The sequence below is a fragment of the Cervus canadensis genome, chromosome 28 (assembly GCF_019320065.1).
Source record: "Cervus canadensis isolate Bull #8, Minnesota chromosome 28, ASM1932006v1, whole genome shotgun sequence".
NCBI lineage: Eukaryota > Metazoa > Chordata > Mammalia > Artiodactyla > Cervidae > Cervus > Cervus canadensis.
In genome coordinates this window covers 26,998,596-27,022,717 of record NC_057413.1, presented here as the reverse complement: position 1 = coordinate 27,022,717, position 24,122 = coordinate 26,998,596, and the positions used below count along the sequence as shown (strand labels likewise).

The 24,122-nt window shown below is 44.8% G+C and overlaps 1 protein-coding gene across 3 annotated transcripts in view; it reads left to right on the top strand.

The window, feature by feature from the left end:
* The window catches only part of PAQR8 (progestin and adipoQ receptor family member 8), a 39,196-nt gene extending 17,235 nt beyond the window's left edge, over positions 1–21,961 (top strand). For 2 of the 3 annotated variants that reach the window (XM_043450512.1, XM_043450511.1), the window contains exon 2: positions 17,242–21,961. In XM_043450512.1, coding sequence (XP_043306447.1) covers positions 17,261–18,325 — 1,065 coding nt within the window. In that variant the 5' untranslated portion in view covers positions 17,242–17,260 and the 3' untranslated portion in view covers positions 18,326–21,961. Of the gene's footprint in view, positions 1–14,397; positions 15,463–17,241 lie in introns of those variants that run through there. The other variant, XR_006266160.1, reaches the window with a different exon arrangement.
* The last annotated feature ends 2,161 nt before the right edge of the window (positions 21,962–24,122 follow it).

Sequence of the window (24,122 nt, the reverse complement as noted above, 5' to 3'; positions counted from 1 at the left end):
AATATTAAACTAATATTTACTGACATATTCCTCTTTGAAGGGAAAAACATCAAAACACAGGTAAATTAAGTCCTGTTAGAACTTTTATTTAAGAACAACCTCCCAGTAAAGCCCTAGGTTCACTGCAGACATGGTCCAATCTTCTTGACCATCGGTACTTCCGTTACCCAAGCTGCACTGTGACCACTGGCATCCAGAAGATGAAGAATCTGGACAGTTCTGATGATCAAAATTATTGCTTCCACATTTAGGAACTAATGCATTTTAGAAGGCTCAGACGGTAAAGCGTCTGCCTACAATGCGGGAGGCCTGGGTTCGATCCCTGGGTCAGGAAGATCCCCTGGAGAAGGAAATGGCAACCTACTCCAGTACTCTTGCCTGGAAAATCCCATGGATGGAGGATCCTGGTAGGCTATGGTCCATGGGGTTGCAAAGAGTCGGACACGGCTGAGTGACTTCACTTTCACTTTCAATTTCAATAAATGAAGTTGAGACAGAAATCATTTCCTGAAGAGTGCAGACATTCAGGACATGACCTCTTGAGTGAGCCTGCCTGGTTCTGGGTTCTGGCTCCGCCACTTCCTGCCTGGGTGATCTTGGGCAAGACTCTCAACCTCTTTTGTCATCTGTACAATAGGTAGAAAGAACAGATCCCATTTCACAGAGGGGTAAGGAGTGATTGTGAGCTAATAATATGCAAAGAACTTAGAATGGTGCCCAGCATAGAATAGATGCTCCATATATGTGAGTCATATTATTGTTGTTCAGTCACTGAGTCATGTCCAACTCTTTGAGACTTTATGGACTGCAGCACACCGGGCTTCCCTGTCCTTCACTATCTCCCAGAGTTTGTTCAAACTTATGTCCACTGAATCAGTGATGCTATCCCACCATTTCAACCTCTGTCACCCCATTCTCCTCCTACCCTCAATAATAATTATTGGCAACTAGATAAAGAGGAGTGAGATGAGGAAAAATATATATCTCTGGTTTCTGGCTTGAGCACCTGGTGAAGCTATTTACTGAACAGGAACAAGGAACATGGGACAGAAATAGGTTTCGTGAAGAAACTAAACCTATTGTTGGTTGTGTTCATTTTGTTGGTTGTGTTCATTTTGAGGTATATTTGTTATAACTGAGCAGAGATATCATATGGACATTGAATAGTTAATGACTAAGTTTTCTGTGTACTAGGGTTCCCTCCTTGATTTTCTTACGGATTTCTTGTGATTTGTCAAAAACAAAACAAATTCTAGGTGCTTCGGAAAATAGCAGACACGAACAACAGACTTGTGGGCATAGCAGGGGAAGAAGGAGATGGCGGGATGAATTGAGAGAGTAGCATTGAAACATAAATTGCTGCTGCTGCTGCTAAGTCACTTCAGCCGTGTCCGACTCTGTGCGACCCCATAGACGGCAGCCCACCAGGCTCCCCCGTCCCTGGGATTCTCCAGCGCAAGAACACTGGAGGGGGTTGCCATTTCCTTCTCTAATGCCTGAAAGTGAAGTCGCTCAGTCGTGTCCAACTCTTCGCGACCCCATGGACTGCAGCCCACCAGGCTCCTCCGTCCATGGGATTTTCCGGGCAAGAGTACTGGAGTGGGTGCCATTGCCTTCTCCGGAAACATACATTACCATGTATAAAATAGATAGCTAGTGAGTGGGAAGCTGCTCTGTAACATAGGAAGCTCGACCTCGTGTTCTGTGACAACCTAGAGGGATGGAATGGCGGTGGGTAGGAGGGAGGTTCAAGAGGGAGGGGACCTATGTATACTGATGGCTCATTCACACTGTTGTTCGGCAAAAACCAACAACACTGTAGAGCAATTATCCTCTAATTAAAAATAAATTTTAAAAAATAACAGCACATTAAAATTTTTAAATTAAAAAAAAAAATCTTAAAAAGCACAGCACTCAGCAAATGCTTTCAAAAGGTCCTAAGGGGGAATTCCCTGGAGCCAGGCTATATAGTTCTTGCTGAAAACATAACATGTGATTGAACATCAAAGGTTACTGTTAGTCACAGAAAACAGACATCTAGAGTTAATGATTTTAGTGCTTTTCTATCTATGGGAAGAGACAAGACCCTTTGCTCTCACTGGAACTATTCCTTAGATGTGCATCTTAAACTCTTCAGGGCCAGTAACCTGTTCTCTCCACCCTGAGTTCCCCTCGGGATGCACCGTTGTGGGCAGCTGCAGTGGCTGTTGGCTTGATGGTGGCAGCATTCATTGTTTACTGGAATGGCAGGCAATATTTTTTTATTTGCACCTCCCTAAGAAGATGAGATTTGAGCGAGGCCTGGAAGGAGTTGTCTGTCTCTCAGCTGTGATACAATGGATGTTTAAATCATCCAAGGCCCACAGGTGGTGTGTGGCAAGACCCAGGCAATGATCACCTGCTGTGTGTCTGTAAAATTCACGAGGGGTGGGCAGCTGATGCAGAAACTGTGGACATGCGCATTTCAACTCAATTGGAAAAACAGGCACTCAGGTAGCAGTTTGCACAGATTATAATCAGATGTCATCTGAGACTTGAGGTTATATTACAGTAAAGAGAAATGGTTGTTCTTGGGCCTTTCTACAAACTCCATAACCTACAAACAACAGTCAGGAGTTTGATTTTTTATAGTTACACCTAAGTTTGCATGTTGTTGCTTAGCCCGTTTCTGAGCTTTAACTCCGTAAGACTCGGATTTTCAGAGCTTCAGCTGACATTTCTGTCAATCCAAATAGAAGCAGGTCGGCTTGAGAGTACTTGTTCTGTTTTTCTCTGTTTGGTAGGTCATATGGCATGGAATAGCGAGCTGTTTATAAAAATCCTGGTGAGCTGGACATGTTATATTACTAATTTATGAGGCTGGTATACACAGGTGTCAACTTGCCATCACATAAGCCACTACTTTGAACTTCTGAAAAAAATGGAAAGAGGCTTGCAGCATTGGATTCTTGAACTGATTTTTTCACATCTCCTGTTTTAACCTTTTCCATGCCTGATCGAGGAGAAGTATCATGAGCATGAGTCTCTATTTTGGAATCAGGAGGAAGTCTGTTACTACACCCTCCCCTCCACCGCACTGAACTTGGAGGGATGAGGGGCTGATGAACGTCTTGCAGGGGGACTGGCACCTTTGCCCCCACAATCCTGGCCCTGGCCGAGGATTCTGAAGCCACGCCAGTGGCCACTGAAAACACACCTGCTGTTTGTGACCCTCTCCCCAGCCTAACGTTGCAGGACCGTTGCTAAGGTCACAGGGGCCAGGTGAAGGAAAGAGGAGCAGACATCCTGTATTAACTGCTGCCTCCACTAATGGCAGTGAGCATCGGTTGACTAAAAAGGCGCAGCACCAAGCTCAGAAACTGACCCCTGCTAAGCCCCACCCTGTGTTTTGGTAACAATCTTATCTGCCCTCAGTTCGCTTTGAGTTCTGAACAAAATAATTTTTTTTTTTTGGCCACACTGTGTGGCTTACAGGATCTCAGTTCTCCAACCAGGTATTGAACTCGGGTCATGGCAATGAAAGCCTGGAATCCTAACTACTGCCACCAGGGAACTCCCTGAACAAAATTCTTACAAAAATTTTTGGCATAAATGTAATATCTTGGGTACTTTGGAGAGCAGGAAGATTTCTCCCCTTGATCTTTCTGCAGAAGCAGCTGTCTACAGAGGGCTTCCCTGATGGTTCAGTGGTAAAGGATCTGCCTGCAGTGCAGGTTCGATCCTTGGGTCAAGAAGATCCCCCGGAGAAGGAATGGTAACCCACTCCAGTATTCTTGCCTGGAGAATTCCACAGACAGAGGAGCCTGGTGGGCTGCATTCCATGGGGTCATAAAGAGTCAGACATGACTGAGTGACTGAGTGCACTCGAGCAGGCATGCAGAGCTGCCTACAGGCATCTGCCCCCAGGTGGTTACCAAGCTGAGAGTGCCCAGCTTCTCCCAATGCAGCATGTAGAAAGAGACAGGCTCCTCTTTGCCCTTGTGGGGAAAGGCACAGGAACACAGCAGACTTTATTGTATCCTGTTGTCATTAGATATATGTCATCCCACCCTGAGAGCAGTTGTTGTTTAGCCACTAAGTGATGTCCAACTCTTGCTACCCCATGGACTGTGGCCCGCCAGGCTCCTCTGTCCCTAGGATTTCCCAGGCAAGAATACTGGAGTGAGTTGCCATTTCCTTCTCTAGGGGATCCTCCCGACCCAGATCAAACCTGCATATCCTGCATCAGCACGCGGATTCTTTACCATTTAGCCACCTGGGAAGTGCTGAGAGCAGTACTTAGTACGAAAAGAAGGAAAACAAGCTCGGTGGACTCCGTGTTCATTCACGGAGGGTTCACTCCAGGCAGATCTATGTGCCAGGCTCTAAGTGAGGGAAATGGATTTAAGGTCACGTGAGACAGTGCTTGTTCATAAGGCCTGCTGGGGATATAGGAGAAGTACCCAAACCACCCCAGGACAAGTATGTGATGGCATCATTTTGTGACACAAACTGCGGGTGGCAGAAGGGGTTTTGCTTTGACTCGGTGGATCGGAAGGACGTGGGAGGAATCAGCCTCTGAGAAGTGACTTCAGGGATGAGTGAGGTTTTCAGAGGTAGAGATAGGGAGGAGGCCCTTCCAGGCAAAGGGAACAGTCTGGCCCAAGACCTGAAGTTGTTGTTCGGTCGCTCAGTCGTGTCCAATCTTTGCAACCCCATGGACTGCAGCATGCCAGGCTTCCCTGTCCTTCACTATCTCCTGCAATTTGTTCAAACTCATGTCCGTCGAGTCAGTGATGCCATCCAACCATCTCATCCTCTGTCAACCCCTTCTCCTCCTGCCTTCAATCTTTCCCAGCATCAGGGTCTTTTCCAATGAGTCAGTTCCTTGCATCAGGTGACCAAAGTATTGGAGCTTCAGCATCAGTCCTTCCAGTGAATATTCAGGGTTGATCTCCTTTCGGATGGACTGAAGAGAAATCCCCTTCTAGGCACGCAGCCTAGAAGACCACACTGCAGCCTTATTTGTCACAGCAAATAAATAACCTGTATGTCTGTCCATAGGAGGAGGGACAAATACATTGGAAAATACTCAGCAGAGAAAATGAATCGGAGAATCACATAGCAATTAATGTGGGAAAAACACAAAACATTAAATTAAGAAAGAAGGCTGCAGAATATTAGGCGCAAAGTTTATATAAAGATTTAAAACATCCCTATATATATATATATAATTTATGGACTTTTAATTTCATGTTTTTAAAATTAATCACTACAGGTAGTTATGTACTTTTATAATCTCATAATATTTTCATATGAAAACATTAGTGGGAATGAAAAACACCACATTTAGTGTATAGTGGCTGCTGCTGGGGAGGGAGGAAAGGAGGAAAGGAATGAGTGATTACAGGAGGCTAGATCTCAGTTACCTGTTTTATAGACATAGATGATATATTTGTTGTTGTTCAGTCACTCAGTTGTATCCAACTCTTCGCGACCCCATGGACTGCAGCACACCAGGCTTCCCTGTCAGATGTGTATACACAGTCATCTGTATATATGTATATATGCACACACACACAAAACACATGTACATAGTGACATATTTATATACATACAAATATATATTTAATTGAAGTATAATTGATTTACAATGTTGTGTTAGTTTCTGCTGTATAGCAAAGTAATTTATATATATATATATATACACACACATACACACACACACATATTCCTTTTTATATTCTTTTCCATTATGGTTTATTACAGGATATTGAATGTAGTTCCCCATGCTATACATTAAGACTTTGCTTTTATTTCATATGTAGTAGTTTGTATCTGCTAATCCCAAACTCTAATTTATCCTTCACCTACCCCTTTTCCCCTTTGGTGACCATAAATTTGTTTCTATGTCTGGGTGTCTGTGTCATAAATAAGCTCATTTTAGATTCCACCTATAAGTAATATTGTAGGGTATTTGTCTTTCTCCTGACTTACTTAGTATATCTCTAGGTCTACCTCTGTTGATGCAAATGGCATTATTTCTTTTTTTTTATGGCTGAGTAGTATTCCATTATATATGTGTACCACATCTTCTTTATCCATTTGTCTGTTGATGGACACTTAGGTTGCTTCCAGCTATTGTAAATAGTTTTTGCTGCTATGAACATTGGGGTGAAAGTATTCTTTCAAAGTAGAGTTTTCTCTGGATCATGCGTATATATTTTTGAATCTTAATATGACACAAGATTTGACAAGCAATTGTTTGTCGTATCACCCTTTATACTTTTCTCTTGTACGCAAAGCATTTTGTAATTTCAAAATGAAAGAGGAAATCACAGGGCATGTTTGGGAATGGCTAATGGTACAGATATCAGTGGTTTTCAAACATTAGCCTGACCCTTCATGAGAGATTATATTAGGAACCAGGAGCTTCATGGCAGTATTTATCCTTAATGTGTGGGGTGCACTCTGACAGGTTCTGTTCTCTTCACTCTGTTTCATTCTGCGTGAAATCAGCAGTGGATAGTGTTGAGGGTGCAGATCAAGGCAGGGAAGATTTTGACTGACTGCCTTATGGATGTGAGCTTTATTTGGCAGAGAATAAAGCTGGTGGCTTTGTGGGCATAGAAGTTTAGCCAAATTAAATAAGATGAAACTGTGGCCGGAGGTTGGAGGACATAAGAAGATCAGTTAGGAGGTTATCACAGGAATCTAACTGGGACAGTGTACCAGCCTGCAGGGGAGTGAGAGAAGGAATAGACTGCGGTTAAAAAAAAAAAGAGGATTTGATGACTGGAATGTGAGCGGAGGAGGAAAAGAAGAAATTTCTCTTTGATTTCAAGGCTTGGTGACCAGGAGATTGGTCACACCAGTCACAGAACTAGACATAGCAGAGGTCTGGTTTTAAACACACAAATTTTAAAGTGCTGATGGGACCTCAAGAGACAGTGATGTCTCGTGGAGTGAAAAGGCATGAATTCAACATGGTCTTGTAATGTTCGATGACCTTCTCTAGTACTACCCAGAACCTGCTGAGGGAAAAAGAGAAACTAGAAGTCACCAGGGTGCGGCTGGATGGAGGGCATAGAATGCTCCAGAGGAGAAGCCAAGTGGCTAATACGAAGAAAGCATTTAAACAACTACAAGGAAGTACTGAAGATGAAGCTATGGCATCTTCTGGACAGACTGATTGATTAGAGTGTCTCAAAGAACTTAACTTAGATTAGCTGTTAACTTCCCTGGAGTGAAACTAAGATCAAAAATATCGCTCTTGTCTTACGGGAGCCAAGAACTGTTTTTGTCTAGTTGTTCAGGAGAGTGCAGTCCTGTGCCTACGAGTACACTTCCAAGAAGAGGGTTTGTAAATGGAAGCAGAGAAAGTCCTGGTTAATTAGAAGAACTTGAAAAAGAGAGATGGCTTCCTGCTGACCTTGACAAAGAAGAAAAGGAAGAAGACCGATACTATGCTCAACTTGAGAATCTCACTAAAAGGATAGAATAGTCTTCCTTTTACTGAGAGTTTTTCAGTTAAAAATGGGATGTTGGGATGGCAGTGGGGCCAAGTGAGGTGGACAAACTAAGAGAAGATGGAAAAAAAAAAAGAAGATGGGTCGGAGGTTCCGAGGAGCCCAGAGCCCGTGAGCTGGTGGGAGGAAATAGTCTAGCCGGAAGTAAGGAAGGTTGTGATCAGGAGGAAGGCACGTCACATCAGAGACCCTGGAGTTCAAGTAACCCTGAGTGAGAAACCTCCGCCACCTTGTAGAAACTGCCGACAAGGCGGGCAAGTGGTTGTAAAATGATGGCGATGAAGACCAGGGTGTGGCCCTGTTCACAGCTGTTGATCTGAACCGATCACCTTTTCCAATGAAACTCATCTGCGGAATGACTAAGAGTTTTTAACCAGATCAGCTACTGATTGTGAGTTTCTACTTCAACTGTGGAAAAGCCCATAGAGGAAAGGGGTTCCCTTAGGAGAGCCTCCTGGGATGCCTGGGAAGGGACTCTGGACCGCACGGGCAGATGTCCTGGCCAGAATCCAGATTTTTTCCTAGGTTGCCATCAGCTCACAGGCAGACAGGCTCCCATGACTTATCCAGCTCTTCCTATTCCACTCGTGTTTGATGGGTGGAACACAGAAAGCAGTGCCCATACCTCAGGGCAGATTCAGTTCAGAGCTTCGATTAAGTCACTTCAATTCTCTATGTCTCAGCAGGGAAGGGCTGAGGCATAAATTCTCTATACCTCAGTTATTCTCGTGATGAAGTAACACAAACTAAAAAAATGTTTTAAATGACTTCCTTGTGCAACTCATTGAATTTCACAGTTTAATGTAAAGAAGACGCAAGTACAACCAGTTACAACATAAGACTAAGGGGATATAACAGGGTGCAATTAATTCTGCTTGAGGCTGTTGCTGAACTTCCCAGAGAACATTCTATCTGAGCCTGGACTCGAGAGAGAAGCAGGGTTTGCCAGGCATAGATGGAGGCTTGGCAATCTAAGTGTGTGGCTTGTTCAGGGAACCGGGACAGTCTGTTCTGCTTTTCTATGCAATAAGAATAAAAAACTAGGTCTCCTAACTCCTGCTCCAGTGTTCTTTGACTTTATTTTTCTTCTACCTGGCCTCTCTTCCCTGCATCTTTGCTTAGGCATTCTTGGGCACAAAAGTACCAATGATAGGAGGAAATGGACCAAAAGTCATCTGGTGATTGGAAACCCCGTGAACAATTTAAATATTGTTATGGACACCTCCCAAGTGGATGAACTACACCCAGATAAACAACATCTACGTCAAATGTTTCCTGCTGAAAAAAATCCCTTATGTGTTCCTTATCCAAAATCTCACTGGTTTTACCTTTAGAAGCAAAGAGGGCCAAAGGAGAGTCTTCTTTCACTTTGGTTTTGAACAAACATCCATTGACGCATTCTGGGCCTCCTTTCCTCTGATAATTGCTAAGAAGAGGAATAAAGGATGGGTAAGCCCGTGTTTCTGTCTCAAAGAACTTGCAACCCAGTAACTGACCGTCTGCACACAGAGCAGGCAAGTAGCATGTAAATCCAGACGTCCTGCTAACCAAAACATGTAAGATAGGTGGGTAGGCAAGGGTTCTGGGAGGAAAGAAATCAAGATAACCTGGAGAAAACTCCATGGCCAGTGTAGAATTTTACTAAGCTCTTGAGGATGTCTGGGCTTCCCAGGTGGCTCAGTGGTAAAGAATCCACCTGCCAATGTAGGTGATACAAGAGACGGGGGTTTGATCCCTGAGTTGGGAAGATCCCCTGGAGGAGGAAATGGCAACCCACTCCAGTATTCTTGCTGCGTTAATCCCATGGACAATGGAGCCTGGCAGGCCACAGTCCATGGGGTCACAAAGAGTTGGACATGACTGAGCAACTGATCAGGAAGGCACGCTTGAGGATGTCTATAGAGAAAACTGTGAATGAAATGATGTGCTAGAAAATTGAAAAACCCATCTTGGAACCACCGGTAGAGTGTATGGCATTAGTTGCAAAAGGGTTAACTCTGAATTGCTAGGAAACACCTAACTCATTGCGCCAACCCAGCCTTCCTTTGTTATCAGATTCTTCTGCTGTGGAAAGTACATTTCCAGGATTGATTTCCTGCCAGTGACAATCTGTGGCTCTCTTTGGGGTTCACCTGGGCTGGCCCAGGTCCCAGCAGGTTTGCGGAACCTGGGTAATGAAGCTTCCTGCAGGCGAGAGATTGCATAGCTGAAGCCAGACCGTGCCGAATGAAGCCAGTGATTCCACTCTTGTGGAAAGTCCTAAGAGGCTCCCTGTCCCTAGGCTTTAATTAACAGGTGGTTCAGACAGTAGAGCTCACCTTTACCCAAACAAGCAGTCTCTGAAGGAAAAGGATCGTCACATCCAGCCAAGCTGGCTATTTACCTTAGACGGCCCAATGCATTCTAAACTGTTCCCAGCTCCTCCACATTCTACCACTAGAATGAAACACAGATGCTACTTATTGCATGTGGAAGGTGCATTCTGGGTCTGTAATGAGGTGTTTTGAAAACAGTACCTGCTCAAGAGAGAAGAGGGCTCTCTTGGTGGCTCAGCTGTAAAGAATCCACATGCCAATGCAGGAGACGCAGGTTTGATCCCTGGGTCGGGAAGATCCCCTGGAGAAGGGAATGGCAACCCACTCCAGTGATGCTGCCTGGGAAATCCCATGGACAGAAGAGCCTGGCAGACTCCAGTTCATGGGGTTGCAGAGAGTCAGACACAACTGAGCGACTGACACTTTCTTTCTCCTATCCATATTAAGGAGAGCCACAGAGGGAGAGATTCAGACGTGGGGATCATTGAGCCCAAGTGACATGTGTTCCTGGCAAACAGGTGTACCTCACCTTTTTTATAGGCAGGATTCAGCCGTGCCAGGGCCTACAAGGTCAGAGATGGACTCGATTATCAAGGCGCTTTGGATTTATGTGCTGCAAGAAAAGTCTTTTGACAATATTATATATACAATATTATCTATACTGTACTGGCTTTCCTAAGCTCAGAGAACATGCTTGCAGCCTTACCAGCAGATGTTACACAATTTTTCTCCTTTAACCCCTTTACTCCCCCACCCGCATGACCCTTAGCTTACATTGTGGCAAGTATAGCTACTCCTGCTTACTCCTGCAGCAAAAATGTTGCCTGTCATTCCACAAACAGAGAATGTTTTCCACCATCAAACCCTCATCCACTGCAGCTACCCCTAAGGTGAGTCCTGGGGGTGAATTCAGGGTGGAGAAAAACTGAATACTGATCCTAGACAGTTTAAGATATATATCTAAGGAATAATTTCAATAAACTCAGACTCTTCCAATTTCCCAAGCTCCTTTACCAAGGAGCTAATACGCAAAGCATTAACATCATTAACTTGAGATGACTGGTTTTTATTTTTATTTATTTTTGTTTTTTAAATAAGCAGTTGATCTTTTGATGTTCCACTACATTTTTCTCCCCAAGGAAATCTCCTAATATATCCAGGCCCCTTCCTTTTATCTTTGGAGCAGATGCTCAGAGTGTCTGAGAGACTGACTCCTCAGTAAGTTCTGCTAATAAAACATAATTCACAACTTTTAGGTTGTATATTTTTTCTCCAGTCGACACTTCTGACAAGAAGGTCATTATCATGATATACTAACTAGCTGAGCTTGAAATCCACAGGATAATACAAGTAAGTATATATTCCTTTATATTGCTGGACTGTTTTGGCAGGTGGGGAGAAGGATGTACTAATTAAATATACTGATTAATCGTTTTACCAGTTTTTGTAGATTTGTGTCAAATATTCCTATTTGTAAAATAACAATAACTCCATTTTCCCAGTTATAAAAGTAGTAACTACTCACTGTCAAAAATATAATAGTATTGACTCATCCATTACTTTGCAATATCTGTATTGGTGTTCTGATTATATATCATTCTTTCTCTGTGCCATAGGTATATCTTTACAAAAATGGGATGCATACTTCTAATTTGCTTCTTTTGTAATAATGTCTTTCATTCATGTATTTATTCAAGTCTTTGTTGAGCATCTACTCGGTGCTGTTCTAAGTGCCAGAACAGCGAGAAACAACGGAGCACACATTTATGTCACATGAATCTCTCTATAGCAATAAGTGCAATATATCTACCTAATTATCTTAATGGGTGTCTAGTATTCCATTGTATAGGTTTATCGTCATTAAATCAGAGCTCCCAGTTTTGGATGCTGAAATGCTATTTGTTTGCTGCTGGTGGTGGTGGTGGTTTGGTTATTAAGTCGTGTCTGACTCTGCGACCCCATGGACTGTGGCCCACCAGGCTCCTCAGTTCATGGGATTTCCCAGGCAAGAATACTGGAGTGGGTTGCCATTCCCTCCTCCAGGGGATCTTCCTAACCCAGGGATCAAACCCGCATGTCCTGCTTGGCAGGCAGATTCTTTACCAAGGAGCTGCCAGGGAAGCCCCTATTTGTTTTTTCAGGTTTTCTTAAATATGGAGTGGATATGCATTAACAGCTGGTAAATCTGAACCCATGTTAAAATTGTTTCTGCTAATAATAGAATTCTGCTGGTACTGCCGCCTTTTAAAATATGACTTTATAAACAGTGGTCTGATCCTTGGCAGATGCGGTTGCCAAGTTCAGTGTGCGCCCAGCGGCCCCTTACTTGATGGATGGCTGTGGAGGTCCTGGGGTTTTCTGAGGCTGTTGCAAGTCCACTTCAGTCTCTGGTCAGACCAAAGCCTGCTCACAGCAGGGTTCCCTGCCTTATAAATGGACATCAAGCTGGCATTTTGGCCACTGTTCTTCCTCGGTCATTTATGGTTTTGTAGCATTGTGTGAGGCTAGGTATCTATGGATTCTGGGAGCATTTCTTCTTCCCTCTTTGATGGAAATCGCTGCTCTTTTGTTCTCTGTCCAACAACCAGCAGGCCACCTTCCTGCCATCTGTGTGAGCCTCCCCCCGACAGTGACACGAGGTGATGTCACTGGGTCTGTTGGTTGGTGACTTCAGCTCACTGCTGGACCTTCAGCACATTCAAAACATAGCCCAGATGAATGATAGACTTTCATAGCATTAGAACATGTAGAGACTGTACCTTCATTTTTATGGACAAAGACACAAGTATAGAGAATTTGAATGATGTGCCTAAAATCCTATATGAATGGTAGGGCTGGAATTGCTAATTCCTCATCCAGACTTCTCCAGGGAATTGGCTATTCCAAGTCTGTAGTCAGTTCCCCTAGGGCCCTTGTAATTAGTCAGGGAACATCATTGCCTTAGAGTCCTCTCTTTGGCCTCTAGATAAAATATCATCAATGCCAAACTATGTCCATTTCCCAAATGTGCAGCTTTTAATTTTTTTTAGATGGCATACTCTAGCTGTAAAACCATTAGCTTTATTAATAGTTTTAAAGGAGTACCTGAGATAAACTTTAAGATTGGACTCCTAAATAGTCCAAAGTATGATGTAATATTTTACAGTACTTTCTTATAAATTTGAACTGAATTCATGGTGCGGATATTGTACTCAAGAAACAGAACTTTTGATTCCAATCCCATTACAATCTAAATCTTATTAAACTCTATATAAAGCAGTTGGGGAAAGTATTATGAAGAATCCAGAAATGTATCCAAAATTATTAAATTCCAATTCTGTTTTCAAAGATTGCATTAAAATCAATCATAAAGTACAAAATATGTATGTTACTAATTGTAACCTGTCTATGTGTTCTTTAGCTCAGATCTTGCTGATACTTCAGTGTGCATGGTTTGACTTTTCAAAATACTGTTCAGCTACTGCTCATTTTTCCTTATTGACTCTTTTTTCTAAGATGTAGAGAGACAGGGAAAACATCTCCCACCCACTCTTATTTATGAGGAGATTGACCTTGAGTAGTTAAACATCTTGGGCATGGCCACATAGCTCATTGTGTAGAGCAAATATTAACAGCCAGACTTCCCAACTTACAAACCATGATTTTTTTTTTTTTCTTCAACCTGGCAGAACAGAATGAAATTGGTGCTGTATGTCTGGGCCTAAAGAACTGTTTCTTCAGTAAATCATGATTAAGTGTATGATTATTTTATACGCTGCAAACCGTTTTAGCCTGGGAACTTGCACACCACCATGTCCCTGCCCTTAAAGGGGCTGGCTGTTGGTGGGGAAGTGAGTACATCACCAGGGGTCAGGGCCTGGGAGAGAAGTGTGATGGGGAGGTGAGACCAGGGTGGGTGGGAGCCAGGGCACCTTGGGGGTGGAGGTGGGGAGTCAGGAGGGGCCTCAGGGAAAGCTGGGGGTGTGTGTGTCTGCACCAACATCATGATGGCAAGATGTGGTTTCCTCCAAAGCGTGCTCTCAGACTTTACAGCTGGCCCCCCTTTTACAAGATTTTTGTTTATTTGGCTGCACTGGGTCTTAGTTGTGGCATGTGAGATCTTGTTCCCCAACCAGGGATTGAATCCAGGCCCTGGGAGTGGAGACCACTGGGCCACCAGGGAAGTCCCTACAGCTGGCCCTTTGATGCCTGTTTCTGGAAGCGGTGGCCACTCTGTCTTGGTGAAGTTAAGCCTGTCTAAGGGGGTAGTAGGGTGTTTTCCTGATGGCTCAGCAGGTGAAGAATCTACCTGCAATACAGGAGATGCAGCAGATGTGGGTTCGATTCCTGGGTCGGGAAGATACCCCGGAGGAGGAAATGGCAACCCACTCCAGTATTCTTGCCCAGAGAATGCCCATGGACAGAGGAGCCTGGCGGGCTACAGCCCATGGGGTTGCAGAGTCAGACACGACTGAGCGACTCAGCACACAGCACTCAGTGGGCAATGCGGGCGGGGCGTAGCAAGGAGCTTCTTCCGGGATTCCTTCTCCCACAGCTCATACCCCCCGTGACTCATCTCTTTTTTTTTTCAACAGTAAAACCAGACTGATAACTTTCATCTGATCTCCCTCCGTGCTTCACCAGACATGGTAGAAACCTGTGTGTAAAGAATAGAGCCCTTTAGCGCCCCAGGGCCCCCGCGAGCCCTGCTTCCCCATCAGAGCTGCTCAGCCAACGCAGATCTTAGCTTCAGTGCCGTCCCCTGTCCCAGGCCGAGCCCTGCAGTGGATCCACCGACCCCAGGGCCAGGGCACCCCACCCATCCCGCACCTCCCCTGCTGGGCTCTGTCACCAACCGCCGCGGAGGTCAGTTGGAGGCGAGGCTGTGCCGAACTTAAACCTCCGGGCTCTTGGATCCCTCTGCTGGCTGATAGCGGAAGCACTGCTTAGCTTTTCCTCTCTCTATTTTCTTGTTTTTAAATGAATTAAGGTATTCAAATGATACCTTTTTGTTTTTTCCTGCTTCCCCTCCTTCTGTCTTTCTGACTGACTCTGTAATGCTTAGTTAGTTTCTCTTGGTGTCTTTAATTCCTCTATGGGCACAGTTCACAGCCGGATCCTGCCGGGGGATCCATGGTGGGTGCTGGCTGAACAGATGTCTCAGGACCCGGTACAGAGCGGGCATTGGGCCCTCTGCTCATCAATGCCCCCTGCCTCTCGCACCAACCACCAACCTTGTCATAATAATGGCAACATTTTGCCAGTTGAGGATTTGGGACCAAGCCCGGTGTCGAATGCTTTACAGGCAATAAATACATCATAAAGTCCTGTGTCGTCAGCTCTGCTTCCCAGATGACAACGCCCAGGCTGGCGCTGCAGGCATGTTGACGGGACTGCAGGTTGGAGCTCAGATCTCTGGAGCCAGCGTCGTCCTTCCAGCCACACAAGTGCCACCTCCTTGGGAGCCTGGGTTCGACCTTGCTCTCTGCCTGGACATCTTCTACCCCCACACCCCAACCCAAACCCACTTCCCTATTGTCTCTTGGAAATTCTGACTTTTCCTTAAAAGTTACTTCAGGGGTCGCTTGGAAAAGCCCGCTTACCCACCCCCTTCCACCTTCTGTTTTTGTTGTTTACAGAGACCTTGTGGCCTGTGGGCAACAAATATCTCTCTCTTATTCAAATTGTTTGGATGTGTGTTCTCTGTTCTATTCAGGTATCATTTATAGGTGGCCCCTGTACTGTCCTTAAATAAATATATATTATCAATTGTTAAAACACAAGAAACAGTGAACCGCCCTCGCCTCTCATGGGGCACTCATCCCAGGTTTCTGTCATGATTTACCTGTGTGTCTGTCTGTCCTGTAAATCTGACCTCCTCCAAGGCAGGGAGCAGATCTAATCAGTCTCCAGCACAGAGCCCAGCTCCCAGTCATAGCATAGCAGCAGGATTTGACACTCGAGCACCCAACTGGGCCAGGAAGAGTGCTCCTCACTTTATCTAGAGTCTCTCATTTAACCATCAAAACATCCCACCCAATATGGACAATGATCATCCCATTTTACAGATGAAGAGACTGAAGCTTAGCGAGGTCTGTGACTGGCCCAAGGTCACCCAGGGAGCAGCCACCCAAACGCTTGACTCCAGGTCTCCCTAGACTTTGTTTTTTTACATTTTATTAATTTTCATGCCCTACATTTTTGACCCAGTGAGGTATTTTTTGCCCTTTTAATATTGATTAAGAAGTGTGTATGGGAAAATTACATTTGCTTAGCTAAAATCTGCAGTGCCCTGAGAAACACGGGCTGTATCCTTTGCTAAAGGACTCTGAAGAAACACAGGCCATTTGAATCAATCAGGTTTTGAACTTTTATGAAGAAAAGAGTTTGAGGAATATGAAGGTATCTATAGATAGATTGAAAATCCATTGCTTTATTCAGTAACTTCATCTGAAATTTTGCAGCTCTTTTATGAAATAATCACCATGCTCATCTGGTTCTTGTATCACCTAAAAATTCCAAGTGCAAGTTAAATATTTTTGAAGGCTCAAACTTATCACATACAGATTTGGGTACTCAGGAAAGGTGAGTCCAAAACTACTTGCTTTCCAGAGCATAATTTAAACACACACACACAATCTTTGCAATTAGATTTCATGTTAAATTTAGGCCACATGTTAATTTTGTTCAACTGTTAAAATTTCCCAGAATATTCCTTGGTCTTTACCACCCTACGGATGACCTTGAGTTTCAAGTTACTATTGCTTATCTCAGATTTTCAGGTTCTCAGTGAAATTAGTGGATGATTTAAGATTAGTGCTCAAGAAATGTAGACACTCATTCATCGTATCAACATTGATCATTTTTGTATTTCAATAAAAATACTTTGTACTTTTAGAGCCTGTCTGATTACATTTTAATATTGTCTTGTTTAAGGGTATGTGCTCAGTTGTGTTCAACTCTTTGTGACCCCAGAGACTGTAGCCTACCAGGCTCCTCTGTCCATGGGATTTTCCAGGCAAGAACACTGGAGTGGGTTGCTATTTCCTTCTCCAGGGGATCTTTCCAGCCCAGGGATCGAACCTGCATATCTTGAGTCTCCTGCATTGGCAGGCAGATTCTTTACCACTGAGCCATCTAGCAAATATCATCTAGCAAAGCTTTAAAGGTACCCTTAGTTACTTGGTAGATGTCATAAAAATAAGGTTGCTAACATTCCCTTTTACAGGATGCGACTTGGCCTCACACTGTAGAGGGTAGAAGAGATGTCAAAGTCAGAATGTCAGGACAGTAAGGGACCTTGGTCCAACTCTATTATTCTACGTATGAAAAAAGAATGAGGCTCAAAGAAGCTGCCTACAGTCCCCGCCTGCCCAGCTACACGAGAAAACCTGCCCCTCTCTCACGGTATCTTTGCCCATCTTCACTGTTTCTTGTAGGTAGCATCCCGGGGCAGCCATGACGACCGCCATCCTGGAGCGTCTGAGCACCCTGTCCGTGAGCGGGCAGCATCTGCGACGCCTGCCCAAGATCCTGGAGGATGGGCTGCCCAAGATGCCCGGCACGGTCCCCGAGACTGACGTGCCCCAGCTCTTCCGGGAGCCTTACATCCGCGCCGGGTACCGCCCCACCGGCCACGAGTGGCGCTACTACTTCTTCAGCCTCTTTCAGAAACACAACGAGGTGGTCAACGTCTGGACCCACCTGCTGGCGGCGCTGGCCGTCCTCCTGCGGTTCTGGGCCTTCGTGGAGGCCGAGGGCCTGCCGTGGACCTCTGCCTACGCGCTGCCCCTGCTCGTCTACGTCCTGTCCTCCATCACATACCTCACCTTCAGCCTCCTGGCCCACCTGCTGCAGTCCAAGTCGGAGCTCTCGCACTACACCTTCTACTTCGTGGACTACGTGGGCGTGAGCGTTTATCAGTACGGCAGCGCCCTGGTCCACTTCTTCTACACCTCCGACCAGGCCTGGTACGAGCACTTCTGGCTCCTCTTCCTGCCGGCCGCCGCCTTCTGTGGCTGGTTATCGTGCGCCGGCTGCTGCTACGCTAAGTACCGGTACCGCAGGCCCTACCCGGTCATGAGGAAGATCTGCCAGGTGGTGCCCTCCGGGCTGGCCTACATCCTGGACATCAGCCCCGTGGTCCATCGCGTGGTTCTCTGCCACCTGTCTGGCTGCCAGGACCCAGCGGCCTGGTACCATACCCTCCAGATCATCTTTTTCCTGGTCAGTGCCTACTTCTTCTCCTGCCCGGTCCCGGAGAAGTACTTCCCTGGTTCCTGTGACATCGTGGGCCACGGGCACCAGATCTTCCACACCTTTCTGTCTGTCTGCACGCTCTCCCAGCTGGAGGCCATCCTCCTGGACTACAAGGGGCGACAGGACATCTACCTGCCACGCCACAGCCCCCTGTCCATCTACCTGGCCTGCCTCTCCTTCTTCTTCGTGGTGGCCTGCAGTGCGGGCACTGCAGCCTTCTTGAGACAAAAAATCAAGGCCAGACTGACCAAGAAAGATTCCTGAGACTGCTTGGGGGGTGCGGTGTGGAGGCGGCCTGTCGTGATTTAGGGAGAACTTGAGCCTACAGTAGGAGGTGACTTTGTGTTTTTAAGAGTGGGCTTTTAAATGAGTCCTATATTTCCAAGGGTGGCTATGGCTATGGCGTTGGGAAGCCAAAGGTTCCAAGAGTTCTGTTATCACTGTCGTGAATGAAAGGTTTATCTTTCATCCTCTGGGCTCTAGCCTTAAGAGATACAGGAAGGGAAGGGACCTTGGCTAAGGTTCATCGGACACTGAATTAAGAATCATCTTCATACCTGAACATTGAGTCGCGTTCTGACTATGGCCCCCGGGGGCCAGCCCTGGACTAAAGGGAAAATCTAATGGGACTGAAAAAATTACAAGGTGGCTGGACCACACTGTATTGAAATGGGCATTCTTTTGCGATGCTGGTCTTTGGTGATTGGATACTGGATTCGTCTGACTTCTGGTCCCTTCTCTAGCCGCTTTTCTCAGGATGACGTCTGCCTGGCTGTTTTCTCCAGAGTGCTGTTCATTCCCAGCTGTACCTTGGATGGGCATAGTGAGGATGATGAAGCAGCCATGCTTCCCGGAAATGCTTGGATCCAGGCAGGCATTCAGGATATTTACTCTCATACAATACTAATGGAAACGGTACTAGAAAATACAATGCCAAGAGCCATCAGGAGGCCCAGCCAGCAAGCATGGCTACTGTTTGGTGTCATGGGACCCTTCTGTTTTACCCCCGTGCACTGCAGGATTACTTGACATCTACTAGGGCTGCTTTACATGCCAGAAGATCTGGAGCTTTCTTCAGAGAATCTTCTCCAGATTTTGACCAGCATGTTCAAAAAGCCCCTGGTAGAGTGAATTGGTTCTAGGGATCTGATTGTTTGAAGCGGAACTCAAGGTCCAGCCTCTTAAATAGATGCTGCCCCATGAAGGACCCTTGTAACTCTCCTAGTTCACGGTCCTCGGGAAAGCATTGTACCTCAGCTTAGAGCAGCTTAAATCAAGCCCCAGGACAGGCACGTGTGTATACTCATGCAAGGTTGGTCCCCAAAGGCCTCTTTGGGTGAGGCTGGTGAACTGGGCACCCTGTAGACAGAATGTTCTGCTGGGACATCACTGCCCAGCAGCTTCTGTGGGATGGGGGGTGGGGGTGGGTACTTACAGTTGATGTGTCCTGGCTTCACAGCCCCCTGAGGACTGCCTTCTGCAGTGATCCAGTGAAGGGGGCTGCACTGAAACCCTCCCCAAAGACTGTATTTCCTATCAGTATAAGGTCTCTGTTTACTAAAAAGGGAGGTGGCTTTTCACTCCAGTTTGATGAACCTCCTCTCTTCCTAGGTTACTGTCTTCACATCTTTTTTTTTCCCCTTTCTCTTGAGAGATGTATAGGGTTTGTGCCTTATAAATGAAAATTTACAAACACTTCACTTAATACACGGACATGTGGAATTTTCAGCTTGAAGTTATTGGGATAAGAAAAGAGAATTCATTGCCTTTCAACCGGTAGATGAAAGAAATTCAGAATACTGGAATCGCTTGTCCATCAAAAGACTCTTTCAACCTGTGTTTTTTGGGGGAAAAAAGTTCAACTGAAGTTTTCCTGTAATCTTTATGTCAAGAAAGCATAGCAGGACTCCCATGGTGGTCCAGTGATTAGGACTCTACACTTCCACTGCAGAGGGTGTGGGTTCAATTCCTGGCTGGGGAACTAAGATCCCACATGCTATGGGCGGCCAAAAAAAAAAAAAAGAAAGCATATGTCTTGTCAGCTATGTTGTTTCCTCCTGGTGGATTCCTCCTGGGAATCCTCAAATATCTGAACTTCTGTGCTACCCACATGTCTTACACGAGCTTCTGGCATCCAGGCCAAATTCACCGCCAATAAAGTTAGTGACCCTGAACGGGATTGAACTGATAAACAAAGGAATAGAAAGTTGCATCAACATAGTGCAGGTAGAGGGTCAGTTTAAAATGGAGAAAAGAAAGCATCTGAAATGTTCATAATTATGGATTTGGAGACTCTCTTCTTGTAAAAGTTGAAAGAAAAGTGTAAGTCAAGCTCTTGAATGTAACCATGGTGGCCATGGTGGGCAGAGATCTTTAGGCCATATGCAAGTATTTTTAAAGAGAGACTAGAGGGGTGATTCTCTATGCCATCCACAGACCAATGCCAGTCTGCACACGAAACAGTCTGTGACAAGTACAGAGGGACACTAAATTTTTAGATATGAACATAAAATTCATAACATTTTGATTTTAATTTACCCAAGTATTGGTCCACCAAGTGATTGGAAATTTAAAAAGAAAAAAATTTTTTTTCACCAGAGATATTTGAAAAGCATTGAGGTAGGAGACTACTATCTCATTAGAAATTCCAGTATCTAAGGAGAAATACAGAAACGGGAAATGCAAGCATTTTTCACCATTCAGACTCTTAAGGGTTACACACTCCTTTTAAAACAATTTCATTAAAATGACTGAATCAGTAAGGAAGCAACCTTGTTTGTTTAAAAGGAATAATTAAGTATTTGATAAAGGAGATGGTTCTTCTTACTCTACCAAAGCCAACAATTGACATCTACTGGAAATTCTGCTATTATTTCTCTCTGTCTCTTTTTTTTCTTTTTTTTTTTTTTACTAAGACTTTCAATCTATTAAAATGTTAATGCCTCTAAAAAAAAACTTAACTATCAGTCAGTTATATCTTGGGAATAAAGTGGATATTGTGTGTACCCCTCTACTCAAGGTAAGGAGAGGGGACAGCAAGATGCAACAAACTGGGGAACTAGTTGCCTGATTGCCTCTTGCAAACACTTCCTGACCTGTATTTACTAAGAAGCTAATGTTACTGCTCTTCAAATGTTATGGTTTCATCTCCCACCTCGGCTGAAAGTACCTCACTCAGTAACACTACTCTCAATCCTCCGATGGAAGCTTGAAATAGTAGGAGCTGAAACCATTGAATGGAGGCAGTTCTTTCCTGCCTCTATTGTCCATCAGTTCCCCAGTTATACCGGGTTGCTTGGAAGCATTAGATTCTTCCGTTGCCATGCTGTAGTTTCAAGTGGGTCCTCCAGATGGCGCTCAAGTCTTACTCAAAGGAGGTACGGCCATTGTCCCCAAAGCCTTGGCCTAATTGTGTTGGTCCTAGAGTTTCGCTTGTTGACTTGGCAAAGAAAATATAGAACTATTTTCTGTTTATATAAATCGACTTACACAAATGACCATTAAACATTTTGTAAATGGGTTATTGTACTCTCAACAGCTACCTTGTGTCTTTGACAAGGCCCGTCTTAAAGAAAAGTTTTATCTAGACAAACTGTCAGAAGGAGACCAGGACACTTCATAGCCACCTAGAAATAGGAAAATATAAAAGCTTAAAAAAAGAAACCTCCCTACCCAAACTCCCAAAATACCTGCCCCTCCCCAAATCCCCACTTGGTAGTAGATCAAATTACACCTCCCTCCCCTCAAAAGCTATGGAGTTGATTTTTCTGAGGATTTCAATCTAATTGAATAAATATTTCTGATCTCATGGACAATGGTGTTAAATATTCCAAACTTTTGAATTGATGGATTACATTTCTTGAAACCTAAAAATTATGAATTATACTATTGTATACTGTATGTGCTTGAGTCACTCAGTTGTGTCAGATCCTTTGTGGCCCCTTGGACTGTAGCCCACCAGGCTCCTCTGCCCATAGCATTTTCCAGGCAAGAATACTGGAGTGGGCCATTTCCTACTCCAAAGGATCTTCCCAACCCAGGGATAAAACCCACATCCCTTATGTCTCCTACATTGGCAGGCAGATTGTTTACCACTAGTACCACCTGGGGAGCATTATATCATAATAGGTAACTGTGGTTTGAAATGTGTCACCCAACAGTCAAAGGATTCTGTGGCCTAACTATTAGATTTAAATAGCTGTGGAAAAGGTGATTCTGTTATTACAATAACAGGAAGAAAATAGCATTCTCTGACTAGAGGCTCTGTTACCAACCAGAGTTCTTTGCCTCCTTAATCAATAGAAATTGATCAGAGGCCAGATAAGAAATTCAGGCAAGTCTTTGCCTCATAAAAGAGGTATGCACACTCAGTAGGAATCCCCAGCCCCTCCCAAAGTCATTGGTTATTTCTCATTTTAAAGTAATACATGCTTTTTAAAGAAAATGCCAGGGATTTCCCTGGTGGTCCAGTAGTTAAGAATCTGCCTTCCAATGCAGGGGACGCAGGTTTGATCCCTGGTTAGGGAACTAGGATCCCACAAGCAGCGGAGCAACTAATCCTTTGCACCACAAGGAAGACCCAGCACAGCCAAAAAAAAAAAAAGCAAGCAGATAATTTAAAAAAAAATCTTTTTTTAATGAAAATGCCAGAAAATAGAGAAAAAAGATACTTCATTGACCCATCATTAAAATGAATCCTTTCAGAATAAGGATAAGTCTTGTCAAAATGTTGCCAATAAGTTAATGAGCAGTGTAATATAGAGCTTCCTAAAAACCAGAAATTAGGAACTCCTGGGCAACCTAATACTTTGATTCTGTAGAGTACAAAAAAATCAACAGCCTGGCTCAGTTCTCAGTCATATGACACTCCCTTCTGACATTTGTGATGGCACTGTGGCTGGGATACTGGCTTATGACACAAAGCCAAGGGTATATTATCTCTCATTGAAAGAACTCTGAAATGTGAATCAAGCCCTCAGAGAGTCCTTTGCTAGAAAGGCTTTGGCAGGAGCAGAGCCAGCCTATGGAACGTCCTGGATTCAGTGGCAGTCACTCCACAAACACTGAGCCCACAGATGCCAGGCCCTGTTCTAGGCACCAGGATGCAGCCATGGGCAAAACAAATCCCAGCCCTGATGGAGACTTACACTCAGCGAAAGGGAGTGTTAGTCACTCAGTCATGTCCGACTCTTTGTAACCCTGTGGACTGTAACCCGCCAGGCTCCTCTGTTCATGGAATTCTGCCTGCAAGAATACTGGAATGGGTAGCCATTCCCTTCTCCAGGGAATCTTCCCCACCCAGGGGTGGAACCCCGGTCTCCTGCATTGCAGGCAGGTTCTTTACTGTCTGAGCCACCAGACAGTATTCTGTCATGAATTCCCTGGTGGCCTAGTGGTTAGGACTCCGCGCTTATAGTGCCAAGGGCGCAGGTTCAATTGCTGGTCAGGGAACTAAGATCCCGCAAGCTGTGTGGCCATTAAAAAAAATTAGCTAATGTGTTAGAAGGTGATGGTGCCAAGGAGAAAGCAAGGCAGGAGGAGGCAAGGGGATAGGGTGAGTGTGCAGCTTTAACTGGGATCTGGGAATACTGCAGAAGGAGGTGGCGAGATAGCTGTGTTTTATTCTCGGGCAGAGGGAAGAATTTCAAAGATCCTGAGAACCTGTATGAATGGAGAGGTTGGAGGAGTCATCGGGCGAGGACAGACTGTGAAAGCCGTGTTAGGACTCGGTCTTCTACTGTGACTTCAGGTTGGAGAATACCAGGGGAGAATCCTATCTGACACAATTATAGAGGAGCCATTTACCTATGTGGATTCATTGCTAATTGCACATGAGCTTTGTGGGATGAACACAGAACAGATTCTGTGGCTTGCCAATGATAACACAAAACCAGGTTATCATTAAGTTATCCCACTTGTGGGCCTGGCTCAAAAGATTGCTTTCCTGTGGACGCACTCCCATGCTCACAGGATTCTTCCCAAATTCCCTGCCAATTTTTAGCGCCTAGAATGCTGAGGTCCATTCCCAGACAGGCTTTGACATTTCCTTAAGTTCTACTGA